Source organism: Astyanax mexicanus, chromosome 2 (assembly GCF_023375975.1).
Source record: "Astyanax mexicanus isolate ESR-SI-001 chromosome 2, AstMex3_surface, whole genome shotgun sequence".
NCBI lineage: Eukaryota > Metazoa > Chordata > Actinopteri > Characiformes > Acestrorhamphidae > Astyanax > Astyanax mexicanus.
In genome coordinates this window covers 42,477,594-42,498,223 of record NC_064409.1, presented here as the reverse complement: position 1 = coordinate 42,498,223, position 20,630 = coordinate 42,477,594, and the positions used below count along the sequence as shown (strand labels likewise).

At 36.2% G+C, this 20,630-nt stretch overlaps 2 protein-coding genes across 4 annotated transcripts; one reads left to right on the top strand and one right to left on the bottom strand.

Moving 5' to 3' along the window:
* The first annotated feature begins 2,319 nt into the window (after window positions 1-2,319).
* On the top strand, window positions 2,320-8,811 carry wdr61 (WD repeat domain 61). Of its 2 annotated transcripts, none has more exons than XM_007228551.4 (11): window positions 2,320-2,371; window positions 2,751-2,802; window positions 2,965-2,992; window positions 3,308-3,413; window positions 3,598-3,770; window positions 5,053-5,201; window positions 5,704-5,797; window positions 6,303-6,396; window positions 6,584-6,676; window positions 6,802-6,880; window positions 8,239-8,811. In XM_007228551.4, the coding sequence occupies exons 2-11, from the start codon at window positions 2,791-2,793 to the stop codon at window positions 8,326-8,328; spliced, it is 918 nt and encodes a 305-aa protein (XP_007228613.1). In that variant the 5' UTR covers window positions 2,320-2,371; window positions 2,751-2,790; the 3' UTR covers window positions 8,329-8,811. The 2 variants fall into 2 exon arrangements, with proteins under 2 accessions (XP_007228613.1, XP_007228614.1); XM_007228552.4 differs by having other exon boundaries at window positions 2,333-2,382.
* A 1,166-nt stretch (window positions 8,812-9,977) lies between these two features.
* slc25a44a (solute carrier family 25 member 44a) lies at window positions 9,978-20,480 on the bottom strand. 2 transcript variants are annotated; one of them, XM_007228549.4, is made up of 4 exons: window positions 20,121-20,480; window positions 16,345-17,039; window positions 14,390-14,517; window positions 9,978-12,999 (listed from the first exon to the last, which is right to left on the bottom strand). In XM_007228549.4, the coding sequence occupies exons 2-4, from the start codon at window positions 16,976-16,978 to the stop codon at window positions 12,808-12,810; spliced, it is 954 nt and encodes a 317-aa protein (XP_007228611.2). In that variant the 5' UTR covers window positions 16,979-17,039; window positions 20,121-20,480; the 3' UTR covers window positions 9,978-12,807. The 2 variants fall into 2 exon arrangements, with proteins under 2 accessions (XP_007228611.2, XP_007228612.2); XM_007228550.4 differs by lacking the exon at window positions 20,121-20,480 and adding an exon at window positions 19,862-20,098.
* Window positions 20,481-20,630: the final 150 nt, after the last annotated feature.

The window sequence follows — 20,630 nt, the reverse complement described above, 5'->3', positions numbered from 1 at the left end:
GTGTAGTTTAACCCCCAAGCTCTTGAAAGATGGTCAGACACACTCTTTTAAAAAATAAATGGTATTTGGATTTGGTTCAGACCAGAAATAATTCTGGCAAGAATGCTGGATGCAACTTCAGCTATTAGATGCCTCACATTTTTCCCCAGATATATTTCCTCAGTAAACAAATTATTTCTGAACTTCTAAGGTATAACTTATTCATACATCTATATAATACAATATATTTTGGCCTGAAACTCAAGCATATACGGAACAGAATTATCATATAAATCTTGGTATTGTGCTTGTAATTATAATCAATAAACATTTAAATTTAAATAGCAAAAATAAACAAATAATATAATCGAGACATCCTAAATAAGAACCTGTTTCATTAGATTCGTTTTTATTCTGGGAAAAATATTTCTAGGAAGCCATACTTTTAAAAGCACTTAAACATTTTCAGAGAATTACACACTGGCTGAAAAGCACACAATGTACTGAAATTCAGCTTGAAAAAAGTCTATTTTACTATTTCTCAGAACATAGTAAAGCATCTTTCCAATTAGTGCACCTCTTCAGCTGGTTGTGCTGGCAACCAACATTTGGGGGAAAAAAACATTTGTTCATTGAGAATAAAACCAAAACATGTTCAGTATAATTAGGAAAAGAGTGCATTTAGCATTCCCTACAGTGCTGGAAACAGACAGGCCGGGTTCAGGTGGAGTCAAGAGGTGTACTTTAGTGTAATTACCTGCCTTTCTATGGAACTACTAATTGCCACTCAAAGCAAAAGCTTTCTCTATAAATACACTGTATAAATAAATATACTGTTCTCGAATCGAGTATTCCCAACTTTGATTCAAACTCCATCTGAGACCAAAAGAGAGTCAGTAGAACACAAAAAACATAGAATGTCGGCACATCCTGTTTTACAGAGAGGTGATTAGCCAGTACTTTAGTACTGAATATAATATAGTTGAATAAGAGCATAGTAATGTTTAGAGATGGTAAAAATTGCATTATTTATGCTAGCAAAAAACAGCTTATGCATCTCCTTGCTTTAATAACAGCCTCAATCAGTCATGTCAGTTAAGGATTAAACCTGTTACCTGAGTTCCTGTCCTTCCGAACCCATCCACCCATTAACGTTGTGCTTTATGGCCAAGCAGAGCACAGTACTGACACTCCCACATTTACAAAAGTATGTTAGTGGCTATTTTTCTGTAATATTCATAGATCATGGTTTAACTGAAGTCTTTAATTTCACAAAAACAAAAGCATGAATTGCTCCCAGCTTAAACATCTTTTCAATCAAAAACAATAAAGTCCAGACCAGTGTAGGAATATAAATGTTAACATGTGTTCTTCTGCTTTTAAACATCTAATGTGTGTAACAGAAATGCAGAAAAAATGTGATTCATTACATACCAAGAAAACAGGAATGGAATCTTAAACCACACATTTTGTTTTTAATGGAGAACAGGATTAAAACATATTGGTGTGGTAACCATCTGGGCTGAGATTCTCAAAAGCATCTCAGCACAAACAGAATTCTAAAATGGTCAAAATATCCTGGTTTGGAATGCTTTTGAGATGCTTTTGTAAAATTGTACCCTGGATGTATCTGTTTTCTGGATGTCAGTTATTCACATATCATGGATGCTCAAGACAAGACTTCAGCTTTCCATCATTTTGCATATTTCACTTAAGGGTGCAGTACCGTTACAAATATGTAAAAACATAAGTCTTAATCTTATGACCCATTTATGCAGTTTGTTAAGGTTTTTTTTATTTTAAAACAAATGTAAGAAAATTCTCAGAAAAAAATAGTCAGTGAGACCAATGCACTTGAAACATATACCAAAAGTCCAAAACTACAATCCACTTGTTGTGCTAACTAATAGTAATGTGTTCTTTTGATATTTATCAGTAGTATTAGTACTGTTTATTAGTTTTTTAATTTTTAAAAATCTGCTAAAAAACATGAAAAAGAATGAACTTTGCTTTTTAATAAATAATATCATCAACATACAAGAAAATACAAATGGCCAAAAAAATAAAAATAAACATATATTTGCTGTTGTCACACTCTTAAAAGTGTGTTTCTCTTAAGAGTCTACATAGATTTTTTTTTCTTAAGAAACCCTTTATTTCTCCCCATGAGACAAAATTATATTTTGTTGTGATTTGTTTTGTGATTTTTTTTTTACACTCATTGGATTTTATTAAAATAATTATTTAAATAAAATAATACTTACATTATAAAACTCGTTTGTAGTATTTAAAATATACTATAAAGGCGTTTTATATTTAAACCTGTATTTTGTATCAACTGTCTTGTAAACTCCCACAATACACTGCGCGCTGTTGTCATGGCGGCTTACTGGTGAGGAAGCGGTGTGTTCATATTATCGTTAAACTGCAGCGCTCGTTTCACTGCGTTACAGTATTTCTGTTATTTAAAGACCATCTTGGCGAACACCAACATTCACAGCTTTACTATATTAATGCTATTTCTACATGATAATTATTATCTTTGTTTGGTTAGTCAGTGGCACAGTGTGACTCGGCTCGGCGGCTAATGCTAACTGTGTAGCCAGTCAAGCTAGCGCTAACAGAGAGTTCAGTGTGTATTAAGTGATTTAGCTTTAGCTAGCATGGCTAACCCAGCTAGAATAGGCTAGTTCAGGTAGATTTTATTAAAGCTGGCCGGCTATGCTTTGTGCTTAACTTGTTTAACTGGAGTTGTTGTTTTTACGAAACAGAGCGACTTAAGGATAAAATTGCCACATACGACGCGAAAAGATGAGCACCCAGGTAAGTTGAGTTACAGACAACAGCATAGTTATCTAGTTTGTTAGCGTCAGCTTACAACAGAACCAAAAATCAGATTGCAACTAATTTATCTGAAGTGTGTTTTTGCTTTCCTTCTTGGCTAGCTTCGTTTTTGTGCTTATACCATCCTCTTCTTCATTTCAGTACAGCATACTGTTCAAGCAGGAACATGGTACGTGGTTCTCTGTCTGTTACATTGCCTATAGCTACATAAAGGTTCTTAAATAAATCGTTCTCATGTTTCTAACGATTGTGGCTTTGTACTCATTTCTTGAAATATTTTTATATTTGTTAATTGTTCTTTACATTGTTAGAGCTTTGATGGGGGAACAATTGGATATTCTCCAAAATAACTTATATAAAAAAAATCTTTGTACATCCGTTTAAGTTAAGAAGGGTTTTTCCTTTTTCCAGTAACATTGTCATTTTGAAGATACACACATCCGTGTCAATTTGCTTGTGTCTCTGACTGTCACTGTTTCTGTAGCCCATGATGATGCCATATGGACAGCAGCATGGGGCAAGAGTGAGAAGGATGGGTCTGAGACTATTATCACCGGCTCTCTGGATGACATGGTGAAAATTTGGAAATGGTAAAGTGATGGTAAAAGGTCATGTTCTTAGGTCTTAGGTTGTTGTAGCTAGTGCATTTACTGATTATTCATATTATTTGGTATTGTAATACTTTAAACGTGAACTAATGAATTTATAAAACATTTAGTTTATTTTGCATACTTTTGGAGTAATAATATTTATCTCCTGTGCTGCTGCCTACAGGTCAGATGAAAAGCTGGAACTTCAGTGGACTCTGGAAGGCCATCAGCTAGGTGTAGTGTCAGTGGATATAAGTCACAATGGTGCCATTGCTGCATCTAGTTCCTTGGATGCACACATCCGCCTCTGGGACCTGGAGTCAGGCAAACAGATCAAATCCATGGATGCAGGGCCAAGTAAGTGCAGCACATTGATAATATTAGTGTAATTAATACCATCAAGTAGAAAAAAATTGGTATTTTTTGAAAATTGCAGTTAGCCAATATCTCATATGCTCAGTTATTTTAATGTATGGTTTTAAAAGAAAAGCTCTGCTCCTGGTAGAGAGTAAAATGGATAAACTTATGGTGCCATCAAACTACTTGTATTTTTGTTTTTATTCATAATTAAAAAAAAACACTGGATGTTTGCTACATGTCATCTAAGCAGGATATAAGTATCATTATCTAGTGTCAGTATAAAGTTTCCGTTAATTAAGCCAACTTGTAATTATGTGAAATTTTTCTTGCTATAGGGTAAAACTGAAATACTTTAACATTTTTGATCATGCTTATTTAATTGCAACTATTCTGCTCTCTATATAATCTTAAAGTGTGCATTATTTTCCTAATTTAAAATACTGTTGTGTCTGAACCACTTGTATCATTACAGCACACTTTAATAAACACTCTCTGTGGTGGCCATTTGGATTCTTAACCAGGGTTGGGAGGGTTACTTTAAAAATTTAATTTGATATAGGAAATTGATAAACTGTTAAAAAAGTAATTGTTACATAATCTAATAAATAACTAATATAAAATAATTTAGTCTGTTTATTTTTCATTCCTTTGGGTTAAGTGTCTTTTCATAACAAAATATTTGACAAAACTCAATGTGCATGAAGTTTTTCCTTCTTTTAATTTACCTTTTAAATTATTGAGATTCAATTAAAAAATATTGAATCTCACCTGAACATTTGTTTAGCAACAGTAAACATGATTAGGACAACAGCATGTCCAATAGTCAATTTTACAGCTGTTCTTACTATTAAATGGTTTGTTTAAATATTTTTAAATGCACTTTTAATCTGATGGTACAGAATATAGATGATTAATATTGATATAGAATATATCAATAATCTGTACAAAATATAGATATTGACCATTAAAGCTATTACATTTATTCTGTTACTACCTACTCTGATTAATAACATAGTAAACGGAACGACTTAAGTTTGTAATTATAGAAGTACAAAGTGCTCTTGTATGATGAGTGGAGCTGAATGGGCAGTGAGTGTAGAACAAACAGTTTGTGTGCCTTTAATATATAGCAGCTTTACTGTGCTGCACTATAGACACGTCCTCCATAAACTGCCTTGGGCAAGAGCATGTTGAAAGGAACACGGGTCTCTGGGGATTCTGCTGATGCTTCTTCAGGTGCATCATGTGATGTAATGACCTTTTCCTTCCTATGTTTCAGTTGATGCCTGGTCTGTAGCTTTCTCCCCTGACTCGAAATACATCGCTACAGGCAGCCATCTTGGGAAGGTTAACATCTTTGGAGTTGAGAGTGGAAAGAAGGAGTATTCCCTGGACACCAGAGGGAAGTTCATTCTGAGTATTGCCTATGTAAGACGCCCACCTTTCCACATATAAAATGATGTGTGTTCGATTTTGTGAAGCACAGTGTAGACTATTGGAAGTGGTTTAAAAATTATTATAGATATGATATTATAGATATGTGTCTTTGAGACGGTGCATCAGTTTACGTAAGAAGCTTTATTTTAATAGCAATGTTTATGACAAGCTGTAGTTAGAACTGAAGTTCAGAATTAAGCCAGGGTACAAAGATCAACTGACGTTTAGCTGTATTGAATATTTAACTTATTTGTCTAATTATCCGCGCACATGCCTGAAACAAATATTAGGGTTGTCTGCAGTCTTTTATGTTTTTTTTTTTGTCCAGCATTTTTATTCTGAATTTTCTTTTAAGATGGCACATAATCCTGTAGTGTTCTTGTTTAAAGTAAGAAAATGTGAATATCTGAATTGGAGTTTTTTTTTTTTCCTTTCTTCTGTGTCCTGCTCTGCCCCTCCTTTTTTCCCCCATTTCTCCCACCCATTTTTTTAGAGCCCCGATGGAAAGTACTTAGCCAGCGGTGCCATTGATGGAATCATTAATATCTTTGATATCGCAACTGGGAAACTGTTGCACACGCTGGAAGGTACAATTATGCTTTAAATGTCTTTGATGTTTTTTTAATGAAGCTAGCACTTCAAAATTCAACCCATGACTCTCTTATTTTTGTTTAATTAATTATTTTTTGTGCTCTTGGTAATTCTGTTTGGAGTGTGATGACTTTTTTAATAAAAATATATCACAGCTGATTGTAAGTTTAGGGATTGCAATGTTAAAAAGCAACACATTTGCCCCAGGCATTTTCCCCGGTTTCCCCCCTACACTCATAAATCCAGGTCTCCACTCTTTGGCAGTGCTTTTTTCCTCTCACTGTGACAGCATTCTTCCATCTTTCGCATTTCTTCCATCAGTTACTTCATTCTTGCTCTGCTAAGCATCTGAGCATGAGTGAAACACAGTGATATTGGAGTTTTAAATAAGCTTGTAATATTTTTTACAGCTTCATATAATTGCTCTTTTCCTGGTGCTTTGTGTGGGCCTGGTGAAGCTCTCAGTGGGTTGTTAAACTCTCTTTTTTTTTCTCTCTTCAGGTCACGCTATGCCCATCCGATCTCTCACATTCTCTCCTGACTCTCAGCTCTTAGTCACAGCCTCAGATGATGGCTACATCAAGATTTATGACGTGTAAGTCTATAGTCTTACGTACTATATAAAACTATTGAAGAAACACTTTGCATGTTTAGACTTCAGTAGAGGCTAATGCTAATACACATATATTCCAGGGCAAAATACAAATTAAAACAGACCAGCATATCATATAGTTCTGATAGTAAATGTGCTGTGAAGCTTATTGAGTATTATGTTTATACAGGCAGCACGCTAACCTGGCTGGTACACTCAGTGGACACGCCTCCTGGGTACTTAATGTGGCCTTCTCGCCTGATAACACACACTTTGTCTCCAGGTAAGAATAGAAAAGTGTGTAATGAGTTGGTCTCCTACATGTAAATATGTATCATAACTGATGTATTATTTCAATAAGAAAGATGTATTATTGATGTATTGTATCTGTCCTTTTTTTCGTATAAGCTCATCGGATAAAAGTGTGAAGGTGTGGGAGGCGAGCACAAGAGCCTGTGTGAACACATTCTTTGACCATCAAGACCAGGTGTGTTTCTCACTTTCACTGGTAGCACAGCTATTGTGTTCAGACTACCTGTGCCTTTAATTGTGTAGAATAAGAGCAGGCAGTCCCTTTTACAGGGGATATTTTTGGAAGTCTTAGTTCAGAGGCAGAACTCTCTTTGTAGTCACGGGAGAGGATGGGATTAGTATCCTCAGATAACTTCTTGGTGCCTCTTTGCTTGTAGCTGGAGAGAAGCCTGCCTGTAGGAGCTGAGCTGTCTTTTCATTTACATGTTGTGTTGTTGTCAGAATGGATTAGCACTAAGGAGATTAGTAAGTGTTTTATGTTTTAAATGTCTGAGATTCACAGTGGCCTAGTAAAGAAATCGTCATATAGATCTCTTTCACTTAATTAAAATGTAAATGTTTGATATCTGATTTGTGCTTTTTTTAGCATGGGAAATGCTAGGCTAAAGTTGCTAACAAAGACTAAATTTGGGCTGTCACCAATATCAACTATAAATATATGGCAAAAGCATAACATTTCATCAAAATTTTATTTACAAGTTATATTTATTTTATTAAAAAGGGAATTTGTTTGGTAAAACAGCATGGATAGACCCTAACATTTTAGATACAATTAGAAACCAAGAAACCACATCATTTGGTGATATGATGCTGTGATTCTGCAATACCCAGTATATTGCTAGACCGTTTGCTATGATACTTCACAGCATCTGTGTTACTAAAGAGGATAAAATTATGTAATTGTTGGTGTCGGTTTTACAGAATATGAAAACCAGTATACTTTGTCGCGGGTTTAACCTATTCCATTGATTAGCATTAGGAGTATTGAAGCAATAAATTTAGTAAGTCAAAATTGGGTGTTGAATTGTAAAGAGTTTAGTGTGCCGATTGTTAAAAATATCAGAATTTGAATTCCCTTTTTAGCCACTGTCGTCCAGCTTACTCTTGAATATGTGGTGGAAAGGTACAACTCAGCTGTGCAGGGAGCTTTATTTTAGTTTTTCATCTAGTACAGGGGATAATAGTTTTGTTCCTGAATTGCATATGAAAAGTAGCAACCTGGCACACCAGGACCAGAATTGCCTTCCCTTTGACCAGAATAAATTACATTGTAAACCACACTGATTTGTCTGATTTTCTCTGTAACCAATATAGATCAAGAGGCAGTTTGAGGTGTGTGTTTTGGTAAATTCATTGTTTATTAGCTGTGTTAGCCTAGCATCTCACTTTCTGAGCTATAGAAGCAAACTTTCATTGCCCAACATGTCTTTGCAGTGACTAGTCATATTAGTGCAATTTTGTTTTCTAAAATTATTCCTTTTTGTATAGCGTTTTTAATCAGAAATCTACTTTTTTGTGTGTGTGTGATTGTAGGTTTGGAGCGTGAAGTACAACAGCACTGGCTCAAAGATTATTTCTGCTGGTGATGACAGAGCAATCCACATATATGACTGTCCCATGTGAAGCTGCTACAGAAATGGAAATCAATTTCTTCACACCAATACCCTTTAGCAGGAGGGCCTTGAGAGTGTGCTAGTCTAGGGTCAGCTCTCTGGTTTATATGTACATGAATTTAAATATTTAGGACCAAACTGATCCTAGATCTCTACTGTTAATATAAATTCATACAGATCCTACTGATGCTCAAAAAACGCTATTTGTATATCAACTGGAGAGCTTCTAAAACCTTTCCCTGGAGCACTGTGTTGAAACAGAACCCTTCCTGAGCTTTCTGAGCTATGGTCCAGCCTGCTGTTAGGTAAAGCTTTTAAAAGGCAGAAAGCTTTTATTTTTCACCAGCTAGCTCTGGGTCTCTCCGGGGAGGGAAAACAATGCACGCACATAAATGATGCAGTGCTTGAATTGAGTATATTGGAATTTATTTTTTATTTTTTTTTGGTTTTGCGAACCATTGCCAACTTGACATTAAACATTTTTTTATACATACTTTGAAAAGTATTTTGTCTCTGTTTTAAACGACTGTGTTAAGAGTGTTGTTCCTGATGTTAAATCAATCAGATGTTGTGCAGATCGCCCTCTGCTGACCATATTATATTACAACATGTCACACATTCCCACACATGATTTCCAGTGCATCAAAACTGTAGGTGTGGGCCTTAATGGCCATGTTCAGCCCAAATCATATTTTTGGTGTAAATGGATTGTATGCAGATTAAGGGTGCTTTCACACCTGCCTCGTTTGGTCCGGACTTTTGGACTTTTCAATTTCAATTGGAACTAACACTGTGCCTGAAGTTGCTGCTGCTGGTATAAAAACCACAATAGCAGCACTACTATGGAGACTAAATGAATCTGTTCATTCATTTTATCCTTATCCTGGAAAGGCTTCCCATCGAATGAACCACCCGCTGAATCGTCAACACGCCAACAGTAAAATTCCCCCTCAAGTCAAATTTGCTACTTGAAAAGTCAGTAGTCAGAATCCAAGATGTTTGCAACAAATATCAACAGTATTAAAAAACTGTTGTATTATACAATTTATTAGCACCTTTGTCTATTTGTGTCTTGTTAAAGCAGTCATACACACAGTACTGTTCAACTGTAAACTGTCTTCCATGATAATTAGGAAAGTTAGCTCACGTGATGTAATTCTTGGCTCAGATATCCAAGGTAAATGGAATACAACATTAGCCCTGCACACCTGCCAGTTTTTGAAATGGTAGCAAACTGGTACTATGCCTGATGTGGTGCTGAATGTTTAATTTATGCAAGTAGAGTCAAAATTATTAACACCCGCCACTTGGCAGTAGAGGGGGGGGTGGGGTGGACTGTGGCCTGCCTCCTAAAAATCCATCATCCCTTAAAGGAAACATTTTAGAACTACTATAACCAATTTTGATTGTAGTTTTAGTTGATTTTTGATTTTACTGTCCATGTATGCACTGATGTTTTAAAAGTCGTGTGGTCATGAAAATTTGCCTTGCAGGCATGGAAAAGTCATGAAAAAATCATGGAAATTTATTGGTTAAAACATGTATGAATCCTGTTTTTAGATATTTTGTCAGATGTTCAGTAAATTTCGACTTGACTGTGCGCGCACCTTCATATTAAACTCGATATGGACATATCATAGACAATAAAAAGAGAATCTGTTAATGAACTTCTGTTCATTTAATGAGTTCCAGACACACACATTCATTTAGGTTAGAAACACAACAACATTCACAGACCTACAACGCATAGATTTACTGTTTTCTACAAAATAAAGGATTTCACATTTACAAAACATGATTTTAAGTGTAAAACCTAACTTTGGCCCCAGCACACATTAGCTCTTTTACATATAACACAAGGCCTCTTGAAATAAGGAACACAAACAGACTTGGCTGTGAACAGACAAAACAACTGCCTGTACACATTTATCCATGGCCAGCTGTTCACACAGTGAAGAAAAAACAGTTAATTGGACCATGTGTGCAACTATTTCACTATTGACTCCACTTATTGCTCAATACCCATTGATTTGACAATACGTTCACTGTAATCTCCATCCACAGTTATCTATGAGCAAGGTCCCAATGTGCAGGGGAAATTCTGATTTTGAGGATATTTATTTAGACCCTGTTCACATCTGCTAACTTAATGCTTTTTCAGCATCAGAATTAAGCGACATGAAAATGCAAAATTAAAACACACCCATGACACATTTTAAACAAATACAAATCACATCAGTAATCTGGATTCAGTGTGACTACCGTTTTTTTAACCCTAATCAGGATACAATAGCATCAAATTACCAGTTCTAAACAGGGTTACAGTTGCAGTAAACTGTTTACATATATTCATCATGGCAAGATCACCTTTTTGGTGACTTTTCAGAACTTTTGCCTTTCCTGGGCTGAATGAACATGCAACATGTATCTTTAATAGAAAGAAAAGTAAAACATATACAAACAGTGCCAAAATGTCCCTTATCAAGCTGCACCTTGACAAGATGCTTTTTTGATAGCCATCAAAAAGCTTCTGGGAGAACTACAGTTGGCTAAATTATTTATTTTACTGGTATAAAGCTGACTTTTAAGCACAGTGCAAAAATTTTTGACCAAGTTGAAGTCAGAACTTTGGGAATACCATTCTCGAAGTAACACTGGTGTTCTAGAACTTCAGCTTGTGGCACACATTTATTGATTCTTGGGTTGGTTCTGACCATTTAAACCAATTTCATACTTACAGGGTAACACGTTGGGTCTTCAAGACAATCTTGCTTTGCTTCTTAATATTGTGCATTTCGGCACTACTGATTAAGCTGTTGATTTTGGAATCTGCAGCTGTTTGGGAATGGCGCCCATATACCACTACAATGTACAGTCATCTTTCGTATATCAGCACTGAGCTCATTAGACTTTCCCATTATACAGTGTGTGGGTCAATCCAATAACTGCTGTCAAGCAACTCGTTTTATGTTAAAGCAACAGCACCAAATTATATATTTTTTTCTATTGAAGAAGTAAGTTGTGCATCCATTCATTCTGCCCTAGAAATGAACAGTCCAAATAAGTCTTTAAAAGTCAAGTATTGCCATTTTGGCATTCATGTCCATGAGCTGTGTATGCAAACTTATGGCCTCAACTGTTTTAAAGATAAGACACGTAAATAAAATTGTACACAAGTGGAGTTCACATAATATTAATAATAATATTCAAATAAATGAAATTATGGCACAAGGATGAAAAACAAAAGTATTAATCCCAGATGGGTACTCGTGCTGTGAATACTGTTTAAAACATGTTGCTGATCAACTCTACAGCTTGCTGAGGTGGAAAAGTATTTGCTGGTGGTCTTTTGAGGATGAGTTTCACCAGCCTTAGCATCTTCTGTGCTTAGGTCCATTCCATAGAAAAAGAATTGCTTAGCACTTTTCAGGGGCCTTGATAATATCAATTAGTGTGTTTATATACACTTCATAATTTGATTACTGCACGAACATTACAGATGGTGAGTAATTCGATCAGTGCTTTGCATGAACATTGCAAATCAGATAAGAAAACTCAAACTTACATGAGTCAGGCAAAAATGATTTTTTTTGTTTTGCAACTAGCCACTAAACTAATAAAGTTGCAACCATAATCCAATAAGGTTCAATCTGAACATCCTTCATTTCATACTATGCCTTTTTCTTTAAAACATTATCTTGCAATATGAACATACATCAGCAAGAAAATTAAGTTTATTTAAATACTTTGATCAGTGCAACTCCGAAAATGTTTCTGTCTTTTTTATGCACAAGCAAAGTGAGAAATCTGAGAATACTTTGCTGAATAGTATAAACAAATAAGAAATTACATTTCTTACATTCCTTTTGGACCTTAAAAATGGTGCTTACATGACTACATGAATAATGAGAACTGCAGTAATCTGATTACGTATGGGCATATAAATGCATTTACTGTGCCCAGGCCAGCTTAGATGCTTCTATGGAAAGGAAAGATGTTATCTGACAAGCAGAGACCCTGTGACATTTAAACAGCATGTGTAAATGCAAAAGTGGAGCCATATAGATTTTGTGGCCTGACTAGTGTGCATGAATACAGTTTTAATTCTTACCAGATTTAAAAACTGACTGTTAAATTTAGTGTAGTGTAGCTGGAAATGCTGGTTTTGGATGGGTCCACTATGAAGCACCATTACACACACACACACACACACACAATCAGGCCATAACATCCAAGCTAAAAAAATTATAAAATACATATCTCTACATAATCCAGAAAAAAATATTAGCACTGCACAAATTTCTCCTGGTCCTCTTTCCAAAATCCCTGTTTTAAAATCCATGCAGCCTGACCACACGTTAAAATATCCCAAAAGGCAACTGTTTAAAAGGCAAAGAGGCCTAAAAAGAGAGGTCCAGTCCATAAAGCTCAGCTCTGAGGTAAAGTTGTCCTGGACTGTGTTTCAGAATCCACTCCTGGGCTCTGCATATCACCAGTGTCTGGTGTGAACCAGCTCAGGCCTCAGACTGAGCCTTTTCAGTGTCTCGTAGCCAATGACGATAAGGATGGAGGTTGGAGTCGAGGAGATGATGCGTGCAGACAGACCCTTCGTCAGCCCCCACATTCCCTCCTCTGCCAAGAGCTGCTTAAACGTCTCAATCACAGATGAGCGGCCTTCAACCTTGGAGGAAATGATAAATTTAGAACTATGGAAAATTCTTTAGGTTTCCTTCTTAATACACTCGTTTGGATAAACCACTGACACAAGCAGAAGACACCAGAGAGTAGTATTTAAACTCCTACAACTTTAATTTATGCCTTCTCTGGCCTACACAATATATTTTAGTCTTGTGCACTTTAAAATTGTTAGAAGCAAGCTTTATATTTTACAAAAAAATATTTATAGAGCTAAGATCTACATGTAGGTATAAAATTCCTAATAAATAAGATGATGTGACTATCTTATAAATAAGATGTTTAAAAAAACAAAAACTGATTATAAATAGCTCACTTTGACTAGTGTATTAAATTATCTAGAACCGCTTTGCTGTACTGCTTTAAGAATTTTAGCTGTTGCCTTAAGGACAATCTTTTGAATAGGAATAGGAATAAGAATAGGAAACCATTTTCTTTTACTTTCTACTAAATATGGAATCAAAAGCATCAACTGGATCACATACTAGAATGTGGAACTGTCCTTAGATGGGGAATACATTTAAATACTTGTTTTTAGCCTCAAACTAGGGGTACTTTGAAATTCACCCGATGCCCCTGTTCATAAGACATTTTCTAAGGATTCTCCCAGTGAAAATAAAGAAAAACATTCTCTGTTAGGGACATGAGAACATTCTAGACAACGGGTTATAGATCAAAAATCTCCAGAGGGTAGATCTTCAGAACCAGGAATGAGTACCCCTACCCTAAACTGTGTTCAAATCTGCAGTTTCACCTTCCTCTACGCTCGGTCAGTTTTATCTCAAGATAATGAGATTTAAATCTGTCTTTGATATAAATATGTTTTGGAAGATCAACAGTGTGTATTTGCCTCTCGCATCAAGCAGCAAAAAAGTTGTAACATTTATTAAAATTAGACTTATATGATATTGCAAGTCCTGCAATGTGACTACTGCACATGCTCATATTGCAGTGAAAGATGTTGCATGCTTACTGATCTGTGTTTACTTCTACCTTTACTGGAATAATTTATTTTTAGTTACGTTGGTGGATCCACACTTACCGTATTATATTTAGTAGTATGTATCAGTATTTATATTATTCAGTATTTTGATTTTACGTAATCGGACAGAATACTGCTTGAGTGTACTGAGTGCACGACTGTAATGCTTTCAAAAAGCCTTCTCAAAAAAGCTCTTATAAACTGCAGCTGTGCAGCTTTAGAATGCATCTTAGACATTCCGGAAATGCCGTGCAAATAAACAGATACCATTAATGGGACTATGCATTAACTTAATTGTTATACCAGTGGGCCAGTGTGTTACAGTCATATAAACAAAAATGTGTTCTAAATGTACTTTACGTTTGTGAGTAGAATGACAATGACGTTGTGATACCTGTACTCTGGCTCTCACTACATCCATAGGGTTTGTAATGGTGGAGGCAGTGGCTGCAGCCATGGGCCCAGCCACAGCCTGCAGAAGCAGATGAGGGCAGTTAGAGGGAGCCAGCCTGGATAGCTGCTCTGTTTTAGAGACAGACAGGACATAATTCATCAGACATTATACAAACACAACACTATATGATATAATAAATAATTTATCTGGCAGTTGTTTACACTGGTCCCAAATGTCATAATTATTGGACCAACAGAAATGCTCCAAAATTACAGCAACAATGTATATAAGTAATAGGAGTTAAGAAGTGCACAGAAGTCTTTTTTAATACAATAACAGAAACACAGTAACCTACACCCTGGGCATTGGGCCATTTAATAACTGGTTATGATAACTGGTTTAAACTTAACACATAAGCCGTTCGGAACCTAAACATCAATTTGACAATGAAATAAAAACAGGCCAAACACAGTAAGATGGCTTTACAAATCTTATTTTTTGTCTCCTTGTTCTCAGTATGCTGCCATGACAAGCGTATTTACACTGAAAATAAATGAACACACCCAACATGTGTCTAGATATGGTAGGCCTAGAAATAGTATTTCAAGGCTACAGTACACTTTGAGAATTTTCAGCTCCTCATTTACTCTGAAGTCCTTCTACCACAATCCCAACACTGAAATATGGGAATAACAGGCAGCATCATGTTGTGGGGTTCTTGACATCTTGTCAATACTGCAGGACTAATGAATTGTGCAAAAAACAGGAAGATACTATAAGACACTCTGCTTTTGTCAGTTGAAAACAAAATATTGGGAGATACTTGTTGTTTCAGCAGCACCAAACAGAAAACCTTCTACAAAGTCTACATAGTTAAAGTCCAGATCTGACATTAACTCGATGTAAGTGGCACTATTAAAAACTGTCATGCACAAGCATTTTCAAACCAACCTGTACCACCTGGAGCTGATTTGAAATGAAGTACAACAGGTAAAAATTGCTTCTAAACAGTGAGCAAAACTAATTCATATGTAAGCAAACAGAACTTTTGTGTCAAGAGTCCAAAATAGGGTTACTGTTTTTTTTTTGGTTTTTTTTAAACATTCTATACATTTGGTCTAAAAACTTTCATCACCGTGTGGAATGCACTTTTCTATACTTTGTACACAGATATGCGACAGATATTTTTGTGTTTTCAATTTGACAAAATGCATTTTTAAGTGTTATTATGATATCATGATGTCTTATGCAGCATCATGATTGTAGAGGATAACTATTGAATTCCTTTATTTCTGTTTATAAATAAGGGTTAATGTTCAGTTACAGAAGACGCGGTAAACAAAAGTACAATCTATCATGCTTATATGCAAAGGGCAGTCAGATTTTGGCACAACATTTATTTTTATGCCATTAAAAAAATGACAGCCTGCTTTAACTTCTTGTTTTGGGTGCAAAAGTCTGCAAATAAACTGGACCGTGGAAGTAAGACTCCGATTTTGTTCAGACCGATGTTGTGCCTTTGGTTTGAACTGTGGTTAAAGGCACCTCTCATACCTGCTCTTGTGGCTAAGACCAAACTCTAAAAGGTCTTGACCAAACAAGACAGGTGTAAAAGGTGCCTTTAACCATGGTTTAAACCAAAAGTATGTGTTTTCATAAACAAAAAATGTTGGGTTAAAAAACAATATGTTTCAATGAATGTGAGAACTTTAACGCAGTTGAATGTACTTGATCCTGGAGCTTCAAGATATCTATCTATTCGGGATCAATAAAGTATCTATCAATCCATCGATCCATCTTATAACTACACTTAAAACAAGCTTGAGATATCTAGTATATGGTCTGGCCATTCTCTGTGAACATCCTGCTCTGAAGAAAAAGTTACATACTTAAGAGAACATTGTTCAGTGACAAGACTGTGCATTAGGAAGGACATTCACCAGCATATAATTTACCTGCATAAAAGTGATAAAAAGGCCACCACAAGGCACTGTTGGGGATGTAGGTGAGGAGTGAGGCCACATATCCACGATAAAACCCCTGAAAACCATCTGCTGCAAATATCTGCACCATAATGTCCTTGGTCTGTCCGAAAGTCACTTTATGTTTAGATGTGGCCACCACCATCTTGGACTTGAGCTTAAAGCGTGTGAGATGTTCTCCCTGGCCTTGCATCATGAGCTGCTGGGAGACAACGTCAATGGGAACAGTGATGCTTTGGGCCACCAGTGAAGCTGAGCCCCCAGCAACCAGTGACTTAAGAGTGTTGCTGGAGGAATACTGAGACACGTACTTTCTCACCAGCTCATATGTGGTGATGTAGGCTTGCCCTGAGATCAGTGTGAAGGTGTTGACCATAAAGCCCCGATACAGTCCCTGCATCCCTTCTGCTTTCAGGATCTTACAAAAGGCATCAAAAGTGCCGTTGTAGAGCGACTTTCCCTTCTGAATCTGAAGTCGAGTTCGGATTAGGGTGAAGGGGTAAACAGTAGCACGAGTTGTCAAGGTCATGAATACACCAAGGGAGTAAAACTTCCTTTTGTCCAGGTCCTCCCATTCTATAATCCGGATATTCCGTTTCTGCTGCATTATTCCAGCTGATATTATTCTTCACCTGACAGGCCTTGCACCACCACACCTGTCCATTAATCTGCAGACATATAGACAATAAAGAGGATAAGGTCAACAGAAAAAACTAACTGTAAAGCTCAAGTATAGAGTACCAGTCAAAAGTTGGGACACATTTTCTGAATCATTTTTTTCTTTTTTTCCCTACATTCTAAATGAACACTGAAGTCATCCAGGCTATAAAGGAATACATGAGAAATCATGTAGTAACCTAAACTGTTAAACAAACCAATTTACTTTTATCTGGGGTGCTGTTAACTTGTGGTTTCTGAAGCTGGTAAATCTGATGAACTTATTCTGTGCAACAGAGATAACTCTTGGTCTTCTTTTCTCTGTGAAGTCTCAATGACAGCCAGTTTCTTCAAAGCATTTTGGTCCTTGCGACTGCACATGAGGACACTTTTAAAACTGTTAAGTCTTTCAGATTGACTGACCCTTATTTCTTAGAGTATTTTTCTGTACTTAGTTGAGTATTTTTTGCCATAATATATATTAGAACTTTACTCAAATATGGCTATTTACTAGGGGTGTGACGAGATATCATGCCACGAGATCTCGCGAGATTAAATTTGACGATATTTCTCGTCAAGCTTAAACCTGTCTCGCGAGAGAAAAAAAAAGTTTAATGTGGACTTTTTAAGAGGGATCTGATTGACTGAACCCAGTAGCAGCGAGTGTGAGAGCAGCTCTCAGCAGAAGAGGAAAATGGGCGGACCGCGGTCCGGACCCAAACGTTGTCCAATGCGGACCCAAACCGATAAACTACTGAGAAGGATTTAATTGTGTTATTTCTATTCCTTATAGAATCAATGTGTGAGAGAAACCAGTCTGTTAAGTTTGCGGTATATGATTTTGTCCAAAGAAAAAAAAAAAAGTTTTCTTTAAAATTTTATTTTTAAATCTCGTCTCGTCTCGTTATCGTGAACCCAATATCGTGTCTCGTCTCGTCTCGTGGTATTAGTGTCTCGTCACTCCCCTACTATTTACTGTATACCAACTCTATCTCTTCACAACACAAACTTATGCTCTCAAACACATCAAGAGGCAAGAAATTCAAGTAATTAACTCTTAACAAGTTCAGCACAACTGTTAAATCAAAAAGGCCTTGCAGGTGACTGTACCTCATAAAGCAAATCCCAAGATTTTGTCATCTAAGCAAGGCATGCCTACTATGAAGAATCTAAAATATATAACATTCTGATTTTTTTAACACCTTTTTACTAGATAATTACATATTTTTCTTCATAGTGTAAATGAAATTATTATTAATCTACAACACATAACTTTTTTTAATAATTTTAAAAACACTGATTTTTAAGGCGTATCCAGTGTCCTGAAATTCCATTTACACAACACATTAGAAATTAGGCTGGGACTTGTGAACAGGATAAGAAAGAAGGGTTGAATCAAACAGATGTTGAAGGCTTGGAGTTTTGTTTAGCTAGTATGTTATTATAGCACACCCAGCAGTGTCAAGAGACCAAAGGTCTTCACATGATCAGTGCAAAGGTGAGGCAAGCCCACCACACTGAAATTATTAGCGCGAGATGCGTTTTGTGAATTGTTCAAAAGGGCAAATACCTTTACCCACCTGATACCTTCACAACCTTATACAACTCAAAGCTTAAAAAACACAGACTTAAAGAACTTAATAATGGTTAAGGTAACATATTTTACATAATAAGGTTTAAACTGAAATATTTTCAAAAGGCACATTCAGACTATGTGTGAACTCTTGTGATAATTAAAAATATTTAGTGTTAAATGTGTTTGTTTTTTTCTGGAGGTGCTGAACAATAGTTGCTGCTTTTCCTCCACACTGTGCACCAGCTCATCCTAAATCAATCATCTCAATTTTAGGATTTAGGTCAGGGCATTGTGGAGGACAAACCTTTTTTTGTTTACTACGTAATTCCATATGTGCCCCTTAATTGTTTTCATGTCTTAATTGACAATGTAAAAATAAAATAAAGAAACAAAGAAAAACATTAAATGGTAAGGTTTGTTCAAACATCTGACTGGTATTATACTTCTTTTTAGGGATGCATCAAATATTTAACAAACCAAAGTTATGTAGCAAAAAATGGCCAAAAACACCAAAACAAAACAAAAAAACATTTTGTTGCTCTGTCAAATTAGTAATTTTCTATCGAAATTGTAAAAAAGGTTTTACATTCTTTTTTATGTTTAGGCCCAAAATGTACTGTTTTTGTTCATATAGCTTACTGTTTTGTAATATTAAGTTGGCTTGGAAAATCCAATTTACTGTTCTTCGTGATCTTATTCTTATTCCTTTATTTGTAAAAAAATTTATTCACCATCAACTCCCACAGCTTTCAACGTAAAACGAGAAATCTTGCAGAATCGAAGAACAGGATTAAGTTGCTTGTGCTTTTTTTTGGAGCAATATGTTGTGCATTTTTCGTACAGCCAACGCTTTTATGCTTGAATATTATCCCATAGGATTCCATTCAAAGTGTCCGCAAAAAAAGTTTGTCAAAAAATTACGTTTTAGTTTTAGCTAGAACCACAAAATTCTTAGAAACACTCAACCCATTTTCTGTGACATATTAGGTTTTTGGATACTAATCTAGAGACAAAATTATAAGCATTCCACCATTTATCCAAGTGTTTTTGAACACAGCTCCAATAGCCGAAATTTTTAGCACCATTTACTCCAACAGCAGTATTTTCAAGCCAACTTAAGATTTTCTTTATTTAGTTTTTATTTTACGCATTTTTTAATAAAACACGTAAAGCATTTTAGGTTAAACTGAACTGATAAACCTTATACTTATTTGTGTTCCCCAACAGCGTACTCTTCACTGTGGATGTTCTACACACCATTTCTGCTACTACCAGACCTCCACCCTCCAGGATTTCTCAGGCCCACCAGCTACAACCGACTCATGGAGCTGCAGCACTAACCGAACAACATCTGACCTTAATCAGTCTTAACAAAGCGCGTTTATTCGAGCTGACTGCGGCTCATCTTCCCCTTTACTCGCTTCCTATCCTCTGTAGTTAGCGTTGTGGTCAGCTTGCTACATGCAGACAGCTCCTCTTTGACCTCTCAACATCATGTCAATCTGAACTCACTCACCAGGTCAGCTCGACATGATCTCCTCCTCCCACTCGAGCCCTGATAACTAACACACGTCCGCGATTTTAAACACGGCAGCGAACCTCAGCATGTTAGACAGAGGGGTGAATTAATGTCTCTCACGGCCTTTAAACTGGACTGTCCGGCTCCATGATAAAGTCACGCTGTTCTGTGGAGGTTTCTACAGAGCCGGGTTATGGAGAGCCTACCCATTTCCTATTTCCCCCGTTAGATCAAAAATGACTAAAAACCGCCAGAGGGAGCCCGTGGGAGAGTCCTTAGTGAATGGGTAAATGGAGCTTAAGGGCTAAAAACTCAAAATAATCATACTGTCTAACTACTTGTCAAAAGTTTTCCTTTAGTTTTAGAATGTAGAATTACGTTTTAGTTGGAAAGCAAATGAAACCAGCCTGTATGTGCCCATTTGTCTACAGCAAAATGATTTTAAGCAGTAAAGACGCTAGCATTTGGTGCTACTGTGAGTTGACTGGTCGGTAAGCTAATGCTGGA

Excerpts from the sequence above, each read along its gene's own strand:
- wdr61 (XM_007228551.4), top strand. Across the intron at positions 3,771-5,052 it reads ATCCATGGATGCAGGGCCAA|TTGATGCCTGGTCTGTAGCT; the intron begins GTAAGTGCAGCA and ends CCTATGTTTCAG. Across the intron at positions 6,397-6,583 it reads TACATCAAGATTTATGACGT|GCAGCACGCTAACCTGGCTG; the intron begins GTAAGTCTATAG and ends ATGTTTATACAG.
- slc25a44a (XM_007228549.4), bottom strand. The coding sequence starts at position 16,978 with ATGCAGCAGAAACGGAATATCCGGATTATAGAATGGGAGGACCTGGAC. Across the intron at positions 14,518-16,344 it reads TTTTTATCACTTTTATGCAG|AGCAGCTATCCAGGCTGGCT; the intron begins GTAAATTATATG and ends TCTCTAAAACAG. Across the intron at positions 13,000-14,389 it reads TAGTGAGAGCCAGAGTACAG|GTTGAAGGCCGCTCATCTGT; the intron begins GTATCACAACGT and ends ATTTCCTCCAAG.